We start from the raw sequence: 21210 nt of genomic DNA on the forward strand, positions 1-21210 counted from the left end.
ATCCAACTCTATGGACTCATGTATGAGATATGCAAAGCCTTAACCAATGGGTGCTAATGATGTTGATGAATGAGCACAAGAGATTATGTAGAGACTTACACTAGAATGTGTTATTTTCATATAATATTCCCCTTGTTTATTTCTTTGGTAGTCATGTGTGCTCTTTGCATTTGAATTTTACACAATACACCACACGAACTTTGATGTTCTCTGCATTTATTGAAATGAATGTTAATATATTCATTTAGTGCTTATAATTTTTATAAATATCCTTATTAAAGATTCTCCATTTTATGCGAATGGATTGATACAAATTCATATAACATATTTTTAGACATAAGCACATCTATCTTAATCTTTAGTCCTGTCCCATCCTTCCATCCTTCTCCCTCTTTTCTGGCAGTTATTTATTACCTTTCTAAGTATGAACGCAGATGTATTATATGTTAATTGGCATAAAATTAGAGTATCACATTAATATTTATAAAAAATAATACAGCAAACATCAAATGATATCACTTCTGACAGCCCTAAACATGGAATGCCATAAACCTAATAGTGAGGTGTCAAATGGGAACTAGGACTGTTTCATTCCTCCCCCTGAATTAGTGTCATGAGTGATAACACAAAATTTAGTAGGTTAAAATGACCATATTTACATGTCTATTTGCATTTTATTGATAATATATGATTGTTATCAAACATAAAATGACATAATTTAATTCTAGAATGATATTTTAAATAAATGATGTGAAAGGGACCAATGCCTAGGAAGACAATTATGAATTGAATTTTGGATGGTCGTCTAAGAAGATGATTCTCTTTGCAAAAAACATACTTTGTTTTTCATGACGGTAAAAGTAGTAACCACCATGTTTCTTTTGAGTATTTTATAAATCTGGAAAGCTTAGTACTTGATTATAGCTTATCTTTGTCATTCCTCTTGGGTACCCCTATGTTTTAATTTTCATAAAGGTGGGTTTCCTTACATTTTATATCTCATACGAAGTGGAAGTCAAAAACTTAATATTTAACATTTTAATACATGCAATGTTTTTTTAACCACAAATCCCCAAACAAAACAAGAAAATTCGAGTAGCTCAATTCAACATTGCCTTTGACATTTTCCACCATCAGCTCCAATTGCCTTTCCTTATAAGTGTTTCATGATCCTATCCCTGATACCAAATTGTCATGAAACTAAACTTCCAAAGCAAAATTTGTAGTTTCATTGTGCGATGGTCTTGACCTTACTCAGAAATTCAAGCAGCCTTGATAATTACAATAAAAGTCTTCAAGTATCTTAGAGTTTGAGGGAGACATAGTGTATTTTGGTATATTGCTTCTTGAGAAAAAACACTATGTGCTATATTTTTAGGAAAACATAGAGAGGCTTCCACCCTTGGCTATGTGCCTGTGCAGGTTCCGCAATCTCGCACATGGCTCTCACATCGCGTGCCTATGGGAGACATAGTGTACATCGCACATGGCTGCCATTCCAGGTTGCGCAATCTCACACATGGTTGACCCCTTAGAGTCAAGTGGATTTCTCACATGGTTGGCGGTTGAAGACCGACGGTGTGAGCACCGTTACTGCCACTAGTGTGTGCACCCTCAACGAGTTTAACCAGATACATACCGATAGAGATACTAACTCTCAGAGTGATAGCCTATATATCCATCACCTAACCTCAATAGGAAAAGATAATAGGAAAGTTCCCGACCTATTCTCTTTAATGAACTAGACGATATTAAATTAAGTTTACATTAAGATAGCTAAGAAGCTAGATAAGTTTAGCAAAAGTCATAATAATTTGTACCATTTAACCTAAGTATAAAATCAGAATTTCGAGTTGAGGAGGTCATTTTGGAGGGGGATCTTTAACAGCTGCAAGACAGAGAGGAGAACTGTCCTGTATCAAGCCTATTTGGTACTTTGAATGTCATTGTATTTGGATTTTTAGTGTAATTTGGATGATTTGTTAGTGAATTTCTTCATTGCCCTTCTTGATCTTGGTCTGAATATCTAAATCTCTAGGCTTGAGTGAAATGTGCAAGTCCTTACTAGGATTAAGAGGAGTGAGCATTGAACTGATCTAACTATTCCAATTGCAAATTAAGAACAAAAATTATAAAATTTTAATTTCTAGGAAGATTAGATTGTGTTTATGAGATAGTAGTCAGTGAATTTGGATTCCCAATTTCCCCAAACAATCAAAATTAATTCTTATATTAATCTCTCTGCTTGACCTTTCTGATCCTTTTTATTGGATCAAAGAAATCAATCTAGAGCTCCAAACTTCTTCAATTTTTCCATCTCTTCTACCCACCTTCCTGAATTCTTCATCTAATTATGGTAATTTAATATTCATTGAAGATTAAAATAACTCTACTTGGGGTCAAAGCACTCAAGCAGATAACTAATTGAATTCCTCACTAGCTTCCCTTGGACGATACCTATACTTATCATTATACATTTTAAGTTAAGGTTTTTAAATTTTATTGTATAAGCTAAAATCAACAACAATAAGGGATAAAAAAAATTTCATAATTCACCCATTATTTTTGGCTAGTCAGTATTTTTCATAAAAACACCCAAACTTAAGTATATCTTCTGGTGTCCAAAGAACATTCCTGTGTGACCCTCTAGGCCCATGTATCAGTCTAGTCAATGAGTCCAATGGCACAAGACTTAAAAAAAATAAACGGTGAATTTGGGATACAAATGGGAGGAAAAGAGAAACCCAAGACATCTCATAAATAATAATAAGAAGCCCAATACACAAGAAGCCCACTCTAGAAGCTCATTCGAACCTCCTTAAGGACAGGGTCAACTAAAGGTAAGAATTGCGGAACTAACACACAACTTGAATTTGAAAGGCCTGTTTCAAATCTGGAAAGGAGAGAAGATGGATCGAGGGTGGAAACAAGTAATCTACCCCTCCAAACTCTTTGAATTAAATCTAATGTCGGAGAAAGTTAGGGAACTTCTATTTAATATCTTCTCCCCTCTCTTTGTATCTTATCCTAGATTTCTGCTCCCAACTTATTTTTGGAGGCCTAGTGAATCAGAATTCTTTGACCATTCTTCTTATACAGGATTGGGGGAGAGAGAGTTCAAGGGTGATCAAGATTCTTGGAGAAACAACCTCACTTAACCCATGGGTGAAGTGACAACAAGGTTTGTATGATCTCCTAAATGCTTGATTTGAATTTCCTCAGCATTTTATACATATAAACATTTTAGAGGATAGCCTGGACTTCAAGCTTCTGGGTTCTAGAGGCCTTGATTTGGATGAACATGATGATTCCACGAACCAAAAAACTCATAATGGAATCGTAACGATGTTGAAAAAATCATAAAAACAAAGCACTTGTGCACGGATCACATCCATGATTCCTTGTATCCTAGAGTGAGACAAGTCAAGCTGCTCAAGTGTGCAGCCTCTATATGTATCCAAATGATCCTCGGCATGTCAAATCTCCTCTTTCACCCTTGCAAACATCGTTCACCCTCCGCCGTTGTTGTTATGTCATCACGATCGCATCTAGAGTGGAGGGAGGTGTGAGGAAAAGGGAGAATAAAGAGAAGGCCCATGAAAAATTCTGGCCCTCAGTGAATGATAATCCAGAATGCGGGTCAAATAACTCGTTTAAGGCTCTGATTTATGCAACAATATTTATAAAATCTTCCTTATTTAGAATATGGTAAGGGTCAAATCCTCAAGTAGGTAATGAGAGAGTAAATTGTAATTCAAATATATTTTGAAATAACTCTCTTTGGTGATTTTATATATTTTTGGATTTTTAAATATTTTCTAAAGAGAAAATCAACTAAATGATAGAAAACTAGTCAAACTTTTTAAATAAAAATAATAAGTATTAATGTTGTGTATTATAGGTTCTAATACTTTATTATGATTTTAAGATATTTTCTAGGCCAAGAAATAAAATTTAAAGACAAATAGAACCTTAGGCCGCATTTCCCGAGGTGAAATTGCAACAGAAATGAGTAGTGGACAAAAATCTATGTAACTTTTGCTACATGGGGAATTTTTTAGTGTCGTTTACCTTGAAGTCTAGGTTATCCTTTGGAATGTTTACCTTGATAAAATCGTGAGAAAGTTCAAATCAAACATTCAGGAGATCACACAAACCTTGTTATCACTTCCCCCTAGCGCCAAGTGGAGCTCTTTCTCCAAGAATATTGATCAACCATGAACTCTGTCTCCCACACTCTTACAGAACAAAAATGTATCAAAGAAAAATCTGATGCACTAGGCATCCAACAACAAATGGAGAGCATAAATCCAAGATGAGATACAAAGAGAGGGGAGAAAAGAATAAATATAGATGGCCTAACTCTCCCAACCATTGGATTTAATTCCACGGGATTGGAGGGCTAGAATTTCTTGATTTCCAGCCTAGAGCCACGTCCCTCCTCCTCAAATTTTAAAATAGACCATTCAAATTCAAATTGTGAGTTAATTCCATAATTCTTGACTTTAGTTGACTCAATCGTTCAGCAGGTTTGAATGGACTTCTAAAACGGGCTTCTTATGTATTGGGCATACTCTTACTATCCATTTGATTTCTAATTTCCTCCCATTTGTATTTCAAATTCACCATTTTGTTTATCAAATAAAACTCCACGAAGATGTGAGAAATCCACTTGACTCTAAGGAGTCAAGTGGGGTTAGTCTCACAAATCAATAAAATATATAAAAATAGCGCTTAGGAAAATAAATCATTAATCTACCATTTTATCCTTCAATGGTGAATAATGCTAGTGTAAATCTAAAACTATTTGACTAAAAATTAAGTATAAAAGCATAATATTACTGATCTAATTTTTTGTTATTAGTGAATATCATTTGGGCCCTTCCCCTATTTATACTAAGTGGGTATTTGATAATTAGCACAATTATCACAATTTTAATTCAAGTAATTAGCACAATTTTATGCATTTAACGAGTTTAAAGTTGGGTTTTTATCATATATTTACATGTAATTAATTTTTTCAAGTAATTTCTTATTATTCCTAATTTTCTATTAATTTATGAATTTATGGAATTTATTTAAAGCCTGAAATAATTCGATTTAAATGGAAATAGCATGTTTAAACATTAATTCTAATGTCAATTAATGTGGGACAAATTATTGAATTTTCTAGATTTTTTTAGAATTTTATTGGATTTTTTGGGAATTCATTCGAGGAAGAAATGAATATTTAAATAAAAAAAGATCTATGTATAAGGAAAATAGGGGGTTTTTTAAAGTAATTTCAAAAGTTGGAGGGGTTTTTTTAAAATTTTCATTGCAATTATGCCCTTAAAACAGCTCTTGGTCGCCAATTGCAGGCATAAAGATCCAATTAGTTGGTATTTTTGTATGATTTTTTTAGGAAATATGGAGGAGAGAGAAAGCAGAGGGGCGTATGCATAAAATGTTTTTTAGGTGGAGTCAATTTGTGCGCATGTATATTTTCTGGGGTTTTAGTGCAAAATTCCAATAAGTAGATTTTCCGAGGCCACGTGGCCAAATCTCGACCGTCGGATGAGATTATAATTGCTTCAATGCCATTCGCCGATGCTTCTATTGAAGGTGGTAAGTGCACCGCCCGTACGATGCATACAAAGCGCACAAACAGGAGGTGACGTGGTGCCATTTGACTGGGTGACAGCAGTATAAATGTATGGGTAAGTGTAAATCGCCATGTATAACATTTTATTATCTTATTTCAAGGGTGGGGTACGTGGCTCGACAAGAATGAACCCGCCAAAGCATTTATAATCTCGCCAACCAATCAGCAGTGGACACGTAGTGCGAGTGTTTCAAAATTTAAAATTAAATAAATAAAAATTGATCCAACGGCTCAGCTTTGTCAATTTTCATTTATTATTAACTTTTGATCCAAAAGTCAGATTTACATCAATTTTTATGGATTTGCTCATCTTGACCTCTTTCTGTGTATGTGGTTGGATCATTCAGATCAACTCTACATCTATGGATAAAAATTAATTACTTATTGGTGGTAAAATGTGGGGTACCAAGCTACACCATGTGCTCTAGAAGATACAAAGGAGTGTGTATCAACTCACTCATGGAACATGTTTGTCATCAATTATCATGTATATAGTCCCTCATCCACTTGACGCTCATTGGATCACTTAGGGTATGGTCAACTGTTAAACCCTAATCAGTCATCCGACTACATATTGATGTGTTTGGAAATCATCGTAGAACTCTTCTCCGATATTTCACTACCTTGGCCAAGTACTTCATCGCATCATCTTCCTTGAGCTGTTACCTCTTATACCAAGGGTGGACGATCCCATCTTGACCACTCAATCATCGTCGTGAACTTCTTGATGCACATGAACTAAGGCTATTTAGAATCCCATGATTATCAAAGTACAATTGTCTGTCCACAAGACGTCTTTGGTGTCTTAGGTCGAAGGACCACATACACAATTGTGATGTGAATCAACTTGATGAGACGGAGAAGATAGCGGTGGCAGCGGCAGACAACGGCGGCAGCGGCAGACGACGGTGGCGGTGACACTAGCGGTCACACTAGCGGTGATACGAAGACAGCGACAGCAGCAGCGACGATGACTAATTAGGGTTCCAAGAGAAGACCCAAATTTGGAGTGGTAAATCCATAAATAAGTCTAAAAATTAAAAATAAAAGAAAATTTAGACTTTTCCTTCCTTTCTTTCTCTTTTCATAGGGGTGTAATATGGGCCCCTCTAAGGGAAGGGGAAAGAGGCTCACTAAAAGGGTCCTCTGAGTCCTCTAGACGTAAATGAGGACCATACATATGAACATGTAGGCCCACATACACTGCCTTCAAAACTAGAAAGAAGTGATAAAAAACATGAATAAGATAACGTCAACTTTCGGGGGCCCGTTGACTAGGCCAAATACTTGAAGGCCAGGTCTCTCCAATAGCCCACACTCCATGAGCTCGATGAGACTGGTCTTCGGCACTAGATCGTCTCCATCAATGTTCCCTAATGATCTCAAGTTGAATCCCCAAGTACTTTGTCTCATGCATCACCCAAACTCGAGCAACCCCTTTAGCTCTCACCTCTGACTATGTTGCAGTAAAGATCGCATACTTGATGGAATGATGAACAATAACCTGGGCGGTGTTGTATCCATCCACTCATGGTAGGCAGTTGATAAATTCTGTAGAAAGAGATTCCCACAAATGGCTCAACTGCAGTATCGATTGAACTATTTCAACCACGTTTGCTTGTTTCCTCCCATTTTCTAGCAAACCAAACAGAAAAAAATGTATACCTCAATGTCCTGGTCCATACAGGGCTACTGGAAGAGGGGTGATCCAGACATCAACCCCAGTAATGGAAGAGGATGTGCAAATCACCAAATTAATCTTCTTTATCTTGGTCATCATCATTACATTCATCTTCATCTTCTTCCTTGTGTAATTGCAGACTTGGAAGACCACATGTTTCATAGAGTGGAGAACGATGCATTGGTCCCTTACATGGTGGGTGTACATATCACCCACATAAGTTTCTTTCTTTTCAGCATCGTCAATGTTTTTGTGGGGGGGATCAAGATTTCAGATGCATTAGTGGAAGAGGTGAGCAGATCACCCTTTTAACCTTATTTCTTTTCCTCATTATCATTTCATTCATCTTCATATTCTTACTTGTGTAAGTACAGACTCATAATACAGTATGTTTCACAGTGAGCAGAATAGCAAATTGTTCCCGCATATGTAGGGTGCGTAGATCGCCCTTATGATTATGCTTCTCTTCAGAGCATCATTATTTTCATCACCATGGAAACCAATATGTCTGTCATCTTCTTTTTCTTTGGGTAAGTTCAGGATCAAAAGACGATTTGTTTCAAAGTCGGAGCAGACATGTTACTTGAAGAGAGAGCATAAATTACCCTCTTAATCGTCTTTTTTTTCGTCATCCAGTACATTTCAGCTTCTTGCTTTGATAAGTCAATATTGGAATGACAACATGTTTCAGAATGCAGGGAGTGAGGTGTTGGAGCAGAATAAATGAATTTCTTAATCTTCTTTTGCTTCAGTGCCATCATTGCTTTCATCACCTTCGGAATCATTCAATTCATCATCATCTTTCATCTTTTTTTCTAATTGTAGGATTGGAAGATATTAGAAAACAGGTGCCACAAGAGAGTTGAATGACTGAGCCTGAATGATGTAACACGATGCGGCGGGTACTCTTCGTCGTTTTACACCTCAGGAGATAGGCTGAGTGCAATGTGATAAATGAATGATGCAAATTTAAAAACGACGAAGAGCACTCGATTGCCGACGAATAGGACGGTAGAACTGGGAGGATGACACGAGGAATTCTAGGGACCGGCAGGCTCCCAGCGACCCGACGGATCTGTTCGAACACCGACGAAGCGTGGAGGCAATCACTGCCTGTATGTGTCCACAACCGTCGTCGATAACGAGTCTACTCCGACACCAAAGAAGGAAAACTCCTATTCTTTAAGATTAGCTGGCTAGTCCTAGATATAACTCTCCGGCACTGAAACAGGTAATTAAGCCGAAGAAAATAAAGGGGTACGAAGGAAAAAGAGTGACCTGTGCGTAAGTTCCCTTAAATAGTTAGGGCACTTGGGTGTCCGGCGAAGGGAAGTCCGTCAGCAGAGTTTGGTAGTGCTAGCTCGTTCTTCTCGGGCTCGGCATGGTCAACGAGCGACCAACAATGGATCCAGTAGTGGAGGCCCAAGAAGTCCCGACCGGGGAGAAGGGGTGGTTCCCTTGGGTCAGAACAACTTTGGGGCGGTCAACGCGACCGCACAGAAGCCTAACCGGCGCCAGCAGCCAGATGGACCTCTTCTCGGAGGAAGGGTTCGCCAACGGCGGCAAACGAAGATCGGACAGTGGACAACCGTCTGGCGGTAGATATTTTCACCAGACGGGCGAGTACTCGGTAGTGCAACAAGTCTTTGAAAATGAAGGCAGAGACTTGTCGATCTCGTAGCGAACGTCCGTGGCAAGAACGAGACGATCGCTGCCGACCAAGGCGTCCACCAAAACCGATTCACTGGACGATCAAGATCGAGGACGATATCACGGCCCGATCTACTCTGGCGGCACGATTGATCCGCGCAGTTGGCGACGAAGGGAAGAAAGGATATCGGTTCCGATGCAGGACAACCACCCTAGCCAGACGGTTGTTTGGCAGAGATCGACAGGCGACTGGCGCTGGTCGGGTGGAACGCTGATCAATGGTGTAGGCGAGTGACCGGTCGTCTTCTGATATAGAGAGCCGATGGGCGAAATGGTTGACGTGATTGCTATGATCCAACGTGAACACAACACGGCAGAGCGTTCGCACAGGCTTGGGCAGGCCGTCGCCGGTGACGGTGAGGGCAGCTATCGTTCCGATGTTAAATCTTCGCGGCAAAGACTGGAGGTCGACGATCAAACATCGCTCTTTTTCTTCCTGTTCATTCTAGAGGTTGAGATCTCTAACCTTAAAGGGAAAGGAACTTCAACGTGAAAGAAACTGATTCCAAATTCCAAATCAAGAAGTCCAAGAGTGCATTAGGGCATACCATCCCTTAAAAGATAAGGGTGGTTAATTAACCTTATTAATTAAATATATTTATATATATTAATTAATTAAGGATCCCCTTAACCCAATCCATAGTTTTAGTTTTCAGCCTATGGGATGCCAAGCTACAAATCGTGTTCTTGAAGATATAGAGTATCAAATGAACTCACTCTTGAAACCGTTACAGTCATCAATTTACATATATTTATTTGTCTAGTCCAGTGCATCCCCAACCCTGGCCAAGGATTTAATACATCTTCTTCATCAAATCAATTTCCTTCTATATCAAGATGTAAGGCCCCAAAGAAGCGGCATGCGTGCTAAATGTTCAAGATAGGCCTCCATTCTTGGACTTGGGATATAAGGCCGACTTCGCAATGTGGACACCTCACGCATCACAGGTGGTGATGCCCATCCCAGTTCTTTGGAGCCAAAGCCCACACGGTGTTTGTCCTCTCTGACGCGCAAACATATCAGGGTAGGTTGTGTGTGTAGACTCTCAGGCCACTGAAGAGGCGGGAGCGCTATGCACCATCCATGTGCCATGTAGGTTGTGTGTGCAGGCTACACGCGCTGCATGCGCAGGCTGTCGAGGATGTGCGGGCCCCGGTGCTGGCCCCAGGCATTGTGCGCACAAGGCTGAGGAGTGGGTTGTATCACCCCAGGAGATTAAGGCATGTCGCACGTATCGCTGAGATGGTTACAAGGTGCGGGGCACCCTTACGCATAGTATTGCGGTGCGTAGGCACCGAGGCTTGGGGCGCCAAGCAAAGTGGCATCAATGTGTACCAAAGCCGTATAGATGTCAGCACGGTTGTTGGTGGTATGTGGAGTATCAAGGCTGGACAAGAAACTTAAGGGTACTATGGATAGACTTCAGGGCGTATGGTACAACCAATAGGTGGATGCACCGAGGGCCATGGCCCACGGGCTCGTGGTACCCGTCCTGAGGGCTCACTTGTAGTGAGGATGCCCACAAGTGTGCAGGCATGCGGGGCTGAGGGCCTCATGGTGCAAGAGTGTGATGTAACACAAAGGGCACCAGGATTAAACAGCTCGTGTTACACCACAGGGAGGAGCGTACGATCATATATGCAGCAATGCGGACATGATGCAAGCGAAGTAAAATCAATGAAAATATATGAAATAAGCCGCGAATCTAAGGGTAAGGCCAGAGTAACAACACGAGAGGTCTAGGGCAGCGACAGGCTCCCAATACCCGAGTAATCAGCTCGAAGGCCAACGGGAGGGGAACAATCACTGTCCGTGAGCATCCACGACCATCGCCGAGAGTGATACAAATCCAACACCGAGAATAAGATTCCCAAACACGAGTTCATTAGCTAATACTACGACTCAAAAATTCTGGCTGCGGAGCAGACGAGGACGGCACTGATGAAGATAATAATAGTGAAAATATAGGGGAAGAGTTGTGTGACCTACGGGCCCATGCTTGGATGCTCGAGGCAGGCATAACCATCGATGGCAAAGAGAAACACGAGATCAGTCAATGACGACGCGATCGGCTGGTTAGTGACTGCAAGGGATGATGATAATTTCCAGGCAGTAGATGAGCGGCCGATGGCGATGATGCGCGCCGCGGCGAAGGTCAGAGTGATGGGCACGACGGCAGCGCAGCGGCGGCCATTGATGGGCGGGCCATGGGCAAGGCGACTGGTGGCTGGCGGATGGCTACCGCAGGTAGTGGCAGTGAACTAGGTTGCGGCTGGCGTTGGCGGGCGTGGTCGCGGTGGTAGGCATGGCCACGACTAGCGGCCCCTTGGGTCACGCTGCGCTAGGGCGGCCACGATGGTCGTTAGGGCGGTGGCTGCAGTCGTGGATGTAGCTGGCGGCCGCTAGTGCTGCAGCCGCGGGCGTGGCTGTGGCATGCGGCTGCTAGGGAGGCAGCCGCGATCCTGGCTGCAGCTGGAAACTACTAGGGCTCTGGCCACGGGCGTGGTCACGGCTGGCGGCTGCTAGGGTTGTGTCCGCACGGGGCCGCGGCTGGTGCATGTTAGGGTGGCGGTAGCATGCGAGGTTGTGCCTGGCGGCTGTGAGGGCAACGGGTGCGGGTGCAGCCACAGCAAACGGCCAAAATGGCGGCGATCTTGGATGGAAGCGCAGTAGCGGAGGCCAGCACTATGGCGACAGCTGCGAGCGGGAGCGCCAGCAACTGTGGGAGACTAGAGCTCCGACAAAGGTGGCGGTGGTCTTCAAGCACGCGATGGTGAGAAGGGCGACAAGTGTTGTTCCTGCGGCGGCAGCTGCTGTAACGGCGCTGGAGTGGGGACGTTACTGACTTCTACTAACGGACGAGGGCATGCAATGGCATTGATCGTGACCGCTGTTCTTCGGGCGGCGGTAATGGCTTCGTGGCGGTGAATTGGCGGCGGTGGGTCTTCTGACGTTGTCATCCTCGAGACTACTCTAGAAAGCAATAAGATAAATCTCCATGATGGAGAGGGGGGAACCCCAAGAGAGAATACACTTAATTTTCAATTTTCATTAATGGAATTCCGACTGTTTATTCGGGCGTACCTTCCATTATATAGGGTAGGGAGGGTTGCCCTAATGGGCCCAATTGGGGGAATGTCCAAAGTGGAGGACTTCCCCTAAGGGACCAAACAAAACTCAAAAAAAAGACGTTGAGAGCCCAAAATACAGGGGGCCTCGATAAAATCCATGAAGAAAATAAATGTGCAGAAATAAACGACCTCTGGGAGGCCTGTCGTCAAGCTGGATACTCAAAATTGGTGTCCTTCGCGTCAGCTCGGACTCCACGATGCGGCTGTTGATGAGCTCAAGCGTGATCTTCCAGATGGTCCTCCATCATAGTTCCACTTCCCAAGTTCACGAGTTGTGCCCCATACCTTTACTTTTGTACCTGCATTTTGGTCTTCCCTTTCGTAATGGCTATGGCTTTTATGTTATTATGCTTATTATATTACAATTTCCTTAATTTATGTTAATATCTAGCCCTACCCTCTCTCCTCAACCTCCAAGCAATCTTAAGCTGTCAAAAGAGACTTTCACTACACAAGTGAAGGTTGCTCAATGTTCATGCCCAAGCGTTGAGGTTAGCATGCGCTCAATCCAAGTATTGTTCTCAGCTTTGGATTTGACCGGGTGACAAAAGGGCAGACAACCCCATATAAACAGCTCGATCACCTTTGTGCACTTTTTGGTGGTATATTTGAGTTGATCCATGTTTGAATCCCATGATAAGAGATGTGTACATCTTAGTCTAAACATATTTATCAGTGCACAATGTATCATTTGTGTCTCAAGTCATTAGATCACTTATGTATCTGTGGAATGAATCGATTTGATTATGGATAAATTGATGTTGTGGGATTCATATGGATTGATTCAGTGAACTCTTTCACTTGAAAGCACACACCATTTGTATGCAGTGTCTCCTAACATATGTCCACAGGATCATCTACATTTATCATATAAGTACAATAATATTGTAATATTCTTTGTAGATAGTTTGATGTTCCTCTTGGATATCCATTGGATATGTTTAGAATTTTATGATTGCTGAACTATTTTCTCTTCATAGAGAAATAAATATTTATTTAAATGAAACTAAAATAAAATGCAAGTCTGTTTGGCTTGATGCCCACTTGATATATATATCAGTATAAATCCCCAAGAAAAATATATCCTTGTTAGTTTTCTCTTAGGTGCCCCTCATCCCTCCCTCTTTGAGTATCATCCACTCTCAATGCGATCAGAACTGTGAGAAATCCCATGTCTATGGTTTTAGATATTAATTGTAAGATCTGGAGTTTTGACATACTTAAGGCCATATGGACACATTCAAAGAGCAGACATCTATATAGCTGAGTAAGACTAGTTCAAGGAAACAAATGGCAAGAAATTTGATTATAAGATCGGTGATTCTGTCCTGAATGTGTTTTTGATTTAGTGTTTTTGGTTTATTTTATTATGTTTTATTATATTACACAATTCCATTTCAAACCGTTGGTGGTGGCAGAATCAAATAGATACTCCACAATACACAATAATAAAACCCATCACCAGAATATCAAAGAAGCCACGTGGGGAGTATGTATGATATGACTCATTTTAAGCTATTATCACAAACATAATCACAAACATTCTTCGTGTGTTTTGTATGCTTTTGAAAGATAGGGTTTCTTGCAATAAAGGTAACCTCTTATTTTGTCTTAGTGGAAAGGCGTGGGTACTAGTGAGACAGAACCCAATGTCTTGAGTAATGAACTTAAACAAACCATCTCAGATATAGTCTTAGCTATCAATCTGTACTCAGCTTTAACACAGGAACACTAAACCACCTCATGGTGTCAATAGTGCCATGGGATAAGATTCCCAACAACATACGTGTAATTCTTGGAGGTGGACTTGAACTCTCTATTGTCTGTAGCATATCCAAAATAGAAATTGATGGAAATATATGTGGCTGGCAAGCCAATCACACATTCCACATCTCGTTCCATGTTCATTAATAGAACATATTCATTATAGTGCACGTGTGATGCGTATAATGAAGTCCATGAATACATGATCGGAATTAGTGAATTATGATGAGATCGTAATACAGAGATCACAAGTCTTTAAGCGTGTATTCTAAACATTCTTATTCAAAGGATACGCGAGAAGGACATCGAAGTATCCGAATAGAATAGCACTATCTAGCCTCACTCATATGATGAGTATGGCGGTTCCCATAGCCATTAGTGTGGAGACACTAGGGATAGATAGTGGGTGCTCTTTAGTGGAAAGAGTTCACTAAATTGATCCGTACGAATCCCTGAATGGTATTATACCAAACTGTCAATCAAGTTGATTCACGTCACAGTTGTGTAAGTGGCCCTTAGACCTAAGACACCAAAGACGTATTGTGGACGGACGGTTGTACTTTGGTGATGGCTAATGAGTCTCTAATCATGGGATTTTAAATGGTCTTAGTTTGGGTACATCAAGAAGTTCACGAAGACGATTGAGTGGTCAAGATGGGATCATCCGCCCTCGGTATAAGAGGTGACAGCTCAAGGAAGATGATGCGATGAAGTCCTTGGCCAAGGCAATGAAATATCAGAGAAGAGTTCTCCGATGATTTCTGAATGCATCAGTACTAACTCGGATGACCGAATAGGGTTTGACAGTTGACCATACCCTAAGTCGTCTAAGGAGCGTCAAGTGGATGAGGGATTATACATACACGGTAACCAATGACGAACAGGTTCCATGAGTGAGTCGATACACACTCCTTTGTATCTTCTAGGACACGAGGTGTAGCTTGGCACCCCACGTGTCGGAGTCTCGACCTATCGATTGGGTTAAATCGATCCAACATTAATTAATCTATATGATGATATAGTTAATTAATTTGGAAGGCCAATAAAGGTTATTGGGCCGCTGGAGCCGTTAACTAGACTGATACATGGGCCTAGAGGGTCACACGCAAATGGTCTTTTGGACGTTGGAAGATATATTTAAGTTTTAGGGGTTTTTATGAAAAATACCCACTTAGTATAAATAGGGGAAGGCCCTAAACGAAATTCATCCAGGCCAGAATTTTTCAGGGGCCTTTCCCCTTCTTCTCCACTCTCCCCACACCCCCTCTCCATCCCTGATGTGATCAGGACGACGTAACGACGCCGACGGAGAAAGAATGGGGCTCGTCTACGAGAAGGAGGAGATCCGACATGCCTAGGACCGCGTGGATACGTCTAAAGGCTGCACACTTGAGCATCTCGACTCGTCTCGCTCCGGGATCGAAGATATCACGAATGAGATTCGTGCAAGGTACGCCGTTTCAATGTTTTTGTTGATGTCGTTCGATTCGCAAAGAGTCTTCCACTGCGCATCGTTTTGATTTGTTCATCCAGATCTAGGCCTCTAGAACCCAACAGAAATATGGTTTTATAGGAAGATGACTATGATGCATGTAGATGAGTCTCTCTCTAAAAGCTCACTTGATCTATGCAGGTTCTCATAAGCCCTTAATGGATCTAATGGACCGATAGATGACTCATAATGGACCATAAAATATTGTTTCATAAACTGGCTGAGAATTTTGACTGCAAAAAAAATGTATATATGATTAATTGTCAAATATATTAGTTTATGATATGTGTTACATCCTCTAATATCATCAACAGATGCAGCCAGTACCCAATATCCCAAATTGTGATATTCCATATCATTGTCAGCTCAGCTATGTGAGGACCAAAGCCATATGCAGATATTAGACGCCAAGACTTCAAGAACTAGGCCCACATACTCTGATTGAGCCCATATAATGCTAGATGCATCACACACTTGAGAGGACTCTTCTTGTGCAACTAATAACTATATAATTATGGGTTTTATGGCGTTATTGTAATTTAGACTTAGCCAACCATATCTATGAAAAATTTGTGAGATGATGTCTTTAGTATCTTCCGTTGGCTCATATGGTTGTCTTTCACAAAGCTCCCTTCATTCCACTGTCCCACTGTCTGGGAAACGTCGTAGACACATATATTTTGAGCACATAAAGCACTCTCTTAATCTTCTTCATTTTATTTCATCGTTGTTTTCATGATCATCGCCATCATCATCACCATCATCTCACTTTCGTAAGCACAGCCTCATATTACAGAGTAGGGGATCAAATCACTCTTGTAATCATCGTCATTACATCTGTCATCACCTCCTTACTTTTGTAAATGCAGACTCGAAAGACAACATAAACCAGAGAGAGGCGAAACTCAACATATAAAGCCAGCGTGTATATCTCCATCTTAATCTTCTTGCAGCTCACCATCATGATTACTGTCATGATCACATCATCACTATTCACTACTGTCTTGTTTTTCCAAGTGCAGACAAGAAATAAACTGTTCAGAGCTGGGAGACAGAAAAGCTAATAAACAAAAAACGAATAGTGGGTCTCATCACAAAAGCCTACCCATCTCTATAACCCTATTCAGCACCTCTAAAGAACAGTTCTTTCAACGAAGCAGAGATTTGACCAACGGGTAGGCAACCGTCAACGTTGAAGAGTCAGAGGCATTAATAGTCAAACCCGCGTCAGAGAGAAAACTGTAAGGGATCCGTACAGACATGCCGGGAATGTTGACCGCCGCCGCGCCGCCGCGCCGCCGCCGGAAAAAACTGCCGCCGCCGGCAGTAGGCTCTGTCACACGACGCGCCACGACTCTAGAGTGGGGAAGCAGTGGAAGGCGGCGGGTGGCGGCGGCGGCGGCGGCTCAAGGAGAAAGGCGGCGCCGCCGTCCATGGGCGGCGGCGGCGGCGGGCTGAAGCTGGAGCCCTGAGAAGGAGAACTGGCCGCAAAGCTCTCCAGAAGAAACGATGACGTGTCGAGCGTCGGTAGGTAGTCCGAGAACGGCGGCGCCGCCACCGCGCCGCCCTCCGCTGCCGCCCCAGCGCCGCCGGTCACCCTCCCGCCGGTGACCTGCTGCACCATCTCTCTGAAGGTGGCCACGTCGACGGTGATGTACGTGGTGGCGGCGCGCTTCGACGCCCGCGATTTCCGCTTGCTTATCTTCTTCTCCGTGGGGTGCCACGTCGGCTTCGGCGGCGCCGCCAACGACCGGCTGACACCGGCGGCGCCGCCGTAGAACTCCGCCGCCGTCGCCTCTTCTCCGATGAAGCCCAGATATGACATGACTCGCGTAGTGAGATAACGAAGCTACTTCGCTCGCCGCTGGCCTCATATTAAAGAGCGCTTGGTCAAAGCCGCGTTTTGACTGGGCCCCACCCTTCGGCCCCCTTCTACACTGACAAAGTAGCCTAACCGAAGACCCCGAGGGTTGACTTTGAGCCCGGTTTTGGCCGGTTATATTTGACTGGTCAGCTGGGTCAACGAGTTGACCGTTTGTCTGGGATGTGAAGGGCATTGACTTTGCGGTTCTCACCTAACTGCGAGGTGGGTGGTGGGCCCGGTGATGGGGGCGTTTTACCTGAGCTTGTCAACTTGATGGGCTGGGCCTTTATGGGCTTTAATGGGCCTAACCCAATTAGATAAAGTATTAAAATATTTGTAGTATTTTTTATCAATTTGTATATCGTCTGTTTGCGACTCTACAGATCGTGTGTGAGCCGCGCGACTTGCCCGTCTTCGCGTGGGGTTCGAATTTCGATCTCCTCGTCGTCGTCTGGTGCTCGGTGAGGGTACTCGCAGTCGTGTTCTTGGTTAATCGTCTTCGAATTGAACTCTTGGCGGCGCGTTTTTAGGGTTTTCGCTGTTTTTTTTCTCGTAATCAGGGCATGTTTAATTTTCTTATCCATCTGATTTAGTTTCTGAATTGGTTCGTCGCGTCGGTTTCTCTCTGTTCGTCGTCTTATCTGTGGAATGCGGATTGTTCTTGAGGATTTTTGTTGTTCGGGATTGTGTTCTTCTTCTTCTTCTGCGATGAATCTTGGAAAATGCGCTGAATTTTGTCTATGCCGGTGTCGAAACAGGTGAGGTGAGCCTTCATGGCTGACGATGACACAAGATCGGCTGTGAATTCCGACTCGCGATCGGAACCGCGGCGGAGGCAAGTCGTGGAAGCGACTGATGGAGCTGTTCTTGATACCGTTCAAAACGGGGAAAACTCGATCCCGGCCGTTGCTCAGATCCCCATCGCGCCTGGGAAGAATCTGAGCCGTGGGATGAAAGGGGAAGTCTCACCCCATTCCATCAAGGGCAGAATTTCCCCACGACGCAGAAAATCCCTCTCGAGACGCGACAAGCCCGCTTGGTTGACCGTGCTGAGCGTTCTCACGAAGAACTCTCTGCTGTTGATGGGTTTGTTCTTCTTCGGCCGATCGATCTATCGATGGGCTGATCACTCCAACGGCACGACCCAGATGCCATTCGCCAGTCTGGATCTCGAAGAACGACTCTCCGAGCTCAAATCCTCCCTTAAGAAAACGACGAAGATGATTCAATTCCAGGTTGAAGTTCTTGATCAGAGAGTCAACAGCGAGTCCGAGACCCTCCGTCAAGAGACATTCAAGAAGATCGATGAGAGAATCTCATCGTTGCAGGTTGAATTGAAGAAGCTGGAATTGCGCAGTCAAAGCCTGGAGACTTCTCTCGCTGGAATTAAGGAAGAGAATTTGGTTTCAAGAGACGAGTTTGAGGAATTCTTACTGGGATTCAAGAACAGTGAAGGGAGATACGTCGTCGGGCTGGAGGAGATGAGGAGGTACGCCAGGGAGGTGGTGCAGAGGGAATTAGAGAAGCACGAGGCTGATGGGCTGGGGAGAGTTGACTATGCATTGGCGGCGGGCGGAGCTGTCGTCGTTCGCCACTCGGAGGCTTACGTGGGGAAGAGCGTTTGGCAGTTGATTAGAGGGCGGGCGGCGGTAAGCGGCAACGCGCAGAAGATGCTGCAGCCGAGCTTCGGCGAGCCCGGCCAGTGCTTTGCCTTGCGGGGGAGCTCTGGGTTTGTTGACATTAGGCTCAGAAAGGCTATAATTCCAGATTCTGTCACCCTTGAACACGTCGCCAAGGTAATTCCTTCAATCTCAAGCTTGATGGCACCGTTGACCGACGGTTGACGATGATGCCGAAAATGTCAACCGTCTGCAAACTCCGGTCAACGACGTATCTGCCAGCATAGACCACCCCAAAAACATCAATTTAGGTTTGCGGACAGATGATGACGATCCATCATCCATTCCGTCCCTTCTATCATCAGTCATACGTCAACAGAATGAAAGCCTTCGTGCCTTAAACCCGCTGAAGGTGCGGCTCGACGAGGTTTCATCCCTTGCAGTCAACTAGCACCCATCTTGACCTTGAACAGAAAACGGAATGAAAGCCTTCGTGCCTTCTGTTACGTCCCGTTCCTCCGTCGGGTGCCGGGGATTATACTCCCATGGCCCTCTGCATCATCCACCACCTACAACTATAAGATGGTGGGTGACGGATGACGGATGACTCGCAGACAGATGATGAAGATCCATCATCCGTTCCGTCCCTTACTATCATCAGTCATACGTCAACAGAATGAAAGCCTTCGTGCCTTAAACCCGCTGAAGGTGCGGCTCGACGAGATTTCATCCCTTGCAGTCAACTGGCACCCGTCGCGACCTTGAACGGAAAACGGAATGAAAGCCTTCGTGCCTTCTGTTACGTCCCGTTCCTCCGTCGGGTGCCAGGGATTATACTCCCATGGCCCTCTGCATCATCCACCACCTACAACTACAAGATTTTGGATGACGGATGACGGTTGACGGGTTTGGTCATGAATGTGCAATTGGGCTTTTTGGGCTGGCCTTTAAGAATTTTTTTTTGAAAATTTGGCGCAGAGCGTGGCATACGACCGGTCGAGTGCGCCGAGAGAGTGCACGCTGATGGGGTGGCCCGAGGAGACGGGCGAGGGCCGCCTGCTGGCGGAGTTCGTCTACGATCTGGAGAAGAGCAACGTGCAGACCTTCCACGTGGAGCCCGGGCGGCCTGTCAACGTCGTCCGGTTCAACTTCACGTCCAACCACGGCAGCTCGTCCCACACTTGCCTCTACCGCCTACGCGTCCACGGCTCCGTTGAACACGTACCCCAGGGGGAGAAGTAAAACACAATTGGGGGGCAGATCTATCCCACCTGTCTGCCAGGCTCTCTCTCTTCCGTTTTGACTGTGGCGGAGGAGAGAGAGAAAAGAGAGAGAGAGAAGAGGAGAGAGAGTGGGTGATGATGGGGACACGGCAGTCGCGGCGGTGGCGTTAATGGCAACTTGGGAGAAAAAAAGGACGAATTTTTTTCTTTCCACGTGAGCCTTCTGTCTCCTTTGTCAGATGGGGTGAAAACCAGAGGGGAATTCGCACGTGACAGACGTGCTGTTAAAAAAAACATTTATTAATTCATTACTAGAGAGAGATATACATCGATAGATAGACTGATAGAGAGAGAGAGAGAATGTCCTCCTGAAAGACGATTTATTACTATTTTTTGTCACATTCATGAAAAAAAATTGTACCAGATGTCTAAGGTTACAATGGCAATGGGCCAAGATGACTTATTATTTATTACTGAAAACAATAAATGCGTCGCAGGAAACTCACCCCCGGATAATTACCCGTTAGGAGGCAGATAAATAAAAGAAAAATGACTCATGGCAACTAAGGAAATCTTTGGAGAATGGGCATTTAAAAAATACTTTTTAATATTTAAAGTGGACAATGGCAGAAGATGAATTATTGTTTACGGAAAACGGATGAATAAAAAGAGATAAACCATTTGAGTTTAGGACATCCGTACAGAATGAACGTTTACAAAGATGATTTTTTATTTAAATTGAAAATAATAAATCATCCGGAGAAAGTCACACTTAAATCATATTATCCGCTAGGAGAGCGGATAAATAAATAAAAAATCAATCATGCGAGCAAAGAAAATCCGCAAAGAATGGACACTACTTTAAAAGATAAATTTTCATTATTAAACTGGACAAATGCGCGAAAATTTGAAAGTTCGAAAATAACTAAAAAACGGCAAAATTTTAAAAAATAAAGAGGTTTGTGTTTCTGCAAAAAGAATTCCGTTGCCGGGATTTGAACCCGGGTCGTCTGGGTGAAAGCCAGATATCCTAACCGGACTAGACGACAACGGATGTTGAATAAGTCCGGAGCACAATAAA

At 43.4% G+C, this 21210-nt stretch overlaps 2 protein-coding genes and 1 non-coding gene across 3 annotated transcripts; 1 reads left to right on the forward strand and 2 right to left on the reverse strand.

Moving 5' to 3' along the window:
* Window positions 1–16473: 16473 nt before the first annotated feature.
* Window positions 16474–17268, reverse strand: CAMBP25 (calmodulin (CAM)-binding protein of 25 kDa). The gene has a single exon (XM_078581931.1). It carries the CDS (start codon window positions 17246–17248, stop codon window positions 16760–16762), a length of 489 nt encoding a protein of 162 aa, XP_078438057.1. The 5' UTR covers window positions 17249–17268; the 3' UTR covers window positions 16474–16759.
* Window positions 17269–17650: 382 nt separating this feature from the next.
* On the forward strand, window positions 17651–20447 carry LOC144708559 (SUN domain-containing protein 2-like). Its single transcript, XM_078581946.1, has 3 exons — window positions 17651–17748; window positions 18046–19083; window positions 19885–20447. Exons 2-3 carry the CDS (start codon window positions 18061–18063, stop codon window positions 20146–20148), a joined length of 1287 nt encoding a protein of 428 aa, XP_078438072.1. The 5' UTR covers window positions 17651–17748; window positions 18046–18060; the 3' UTR covers window positions 20149–20447.
* A 662-nt stretch (window positions 20448–21109) lies between these two features.
* On the reverse strand, window positions 21110–21183 carry TRNAE-UUC (transfer RNA glutamic acid (anticodon UUC)). Its single transcript has one exon. It is a non-coding gene; the product is annotated as a tRNA-Glu (tRNA).
* Between the last annotated feature and the right edge of the window lie 27 nt (window positions 21184–21210).

Source organism: Wolffia australiana, chromosome 1 (genome assembly GCF_029677425.1).
Source record: "Wolffia australiana isolate 7733 chromosome 1, ASM2967742v1".
NCBI classification, from domain to species: Eukaryota; Viridiplantae; Streptophyta; class Magnoliopsida; order Alismatales; family Araceae; genus Wolffia; species Wolffia australiana.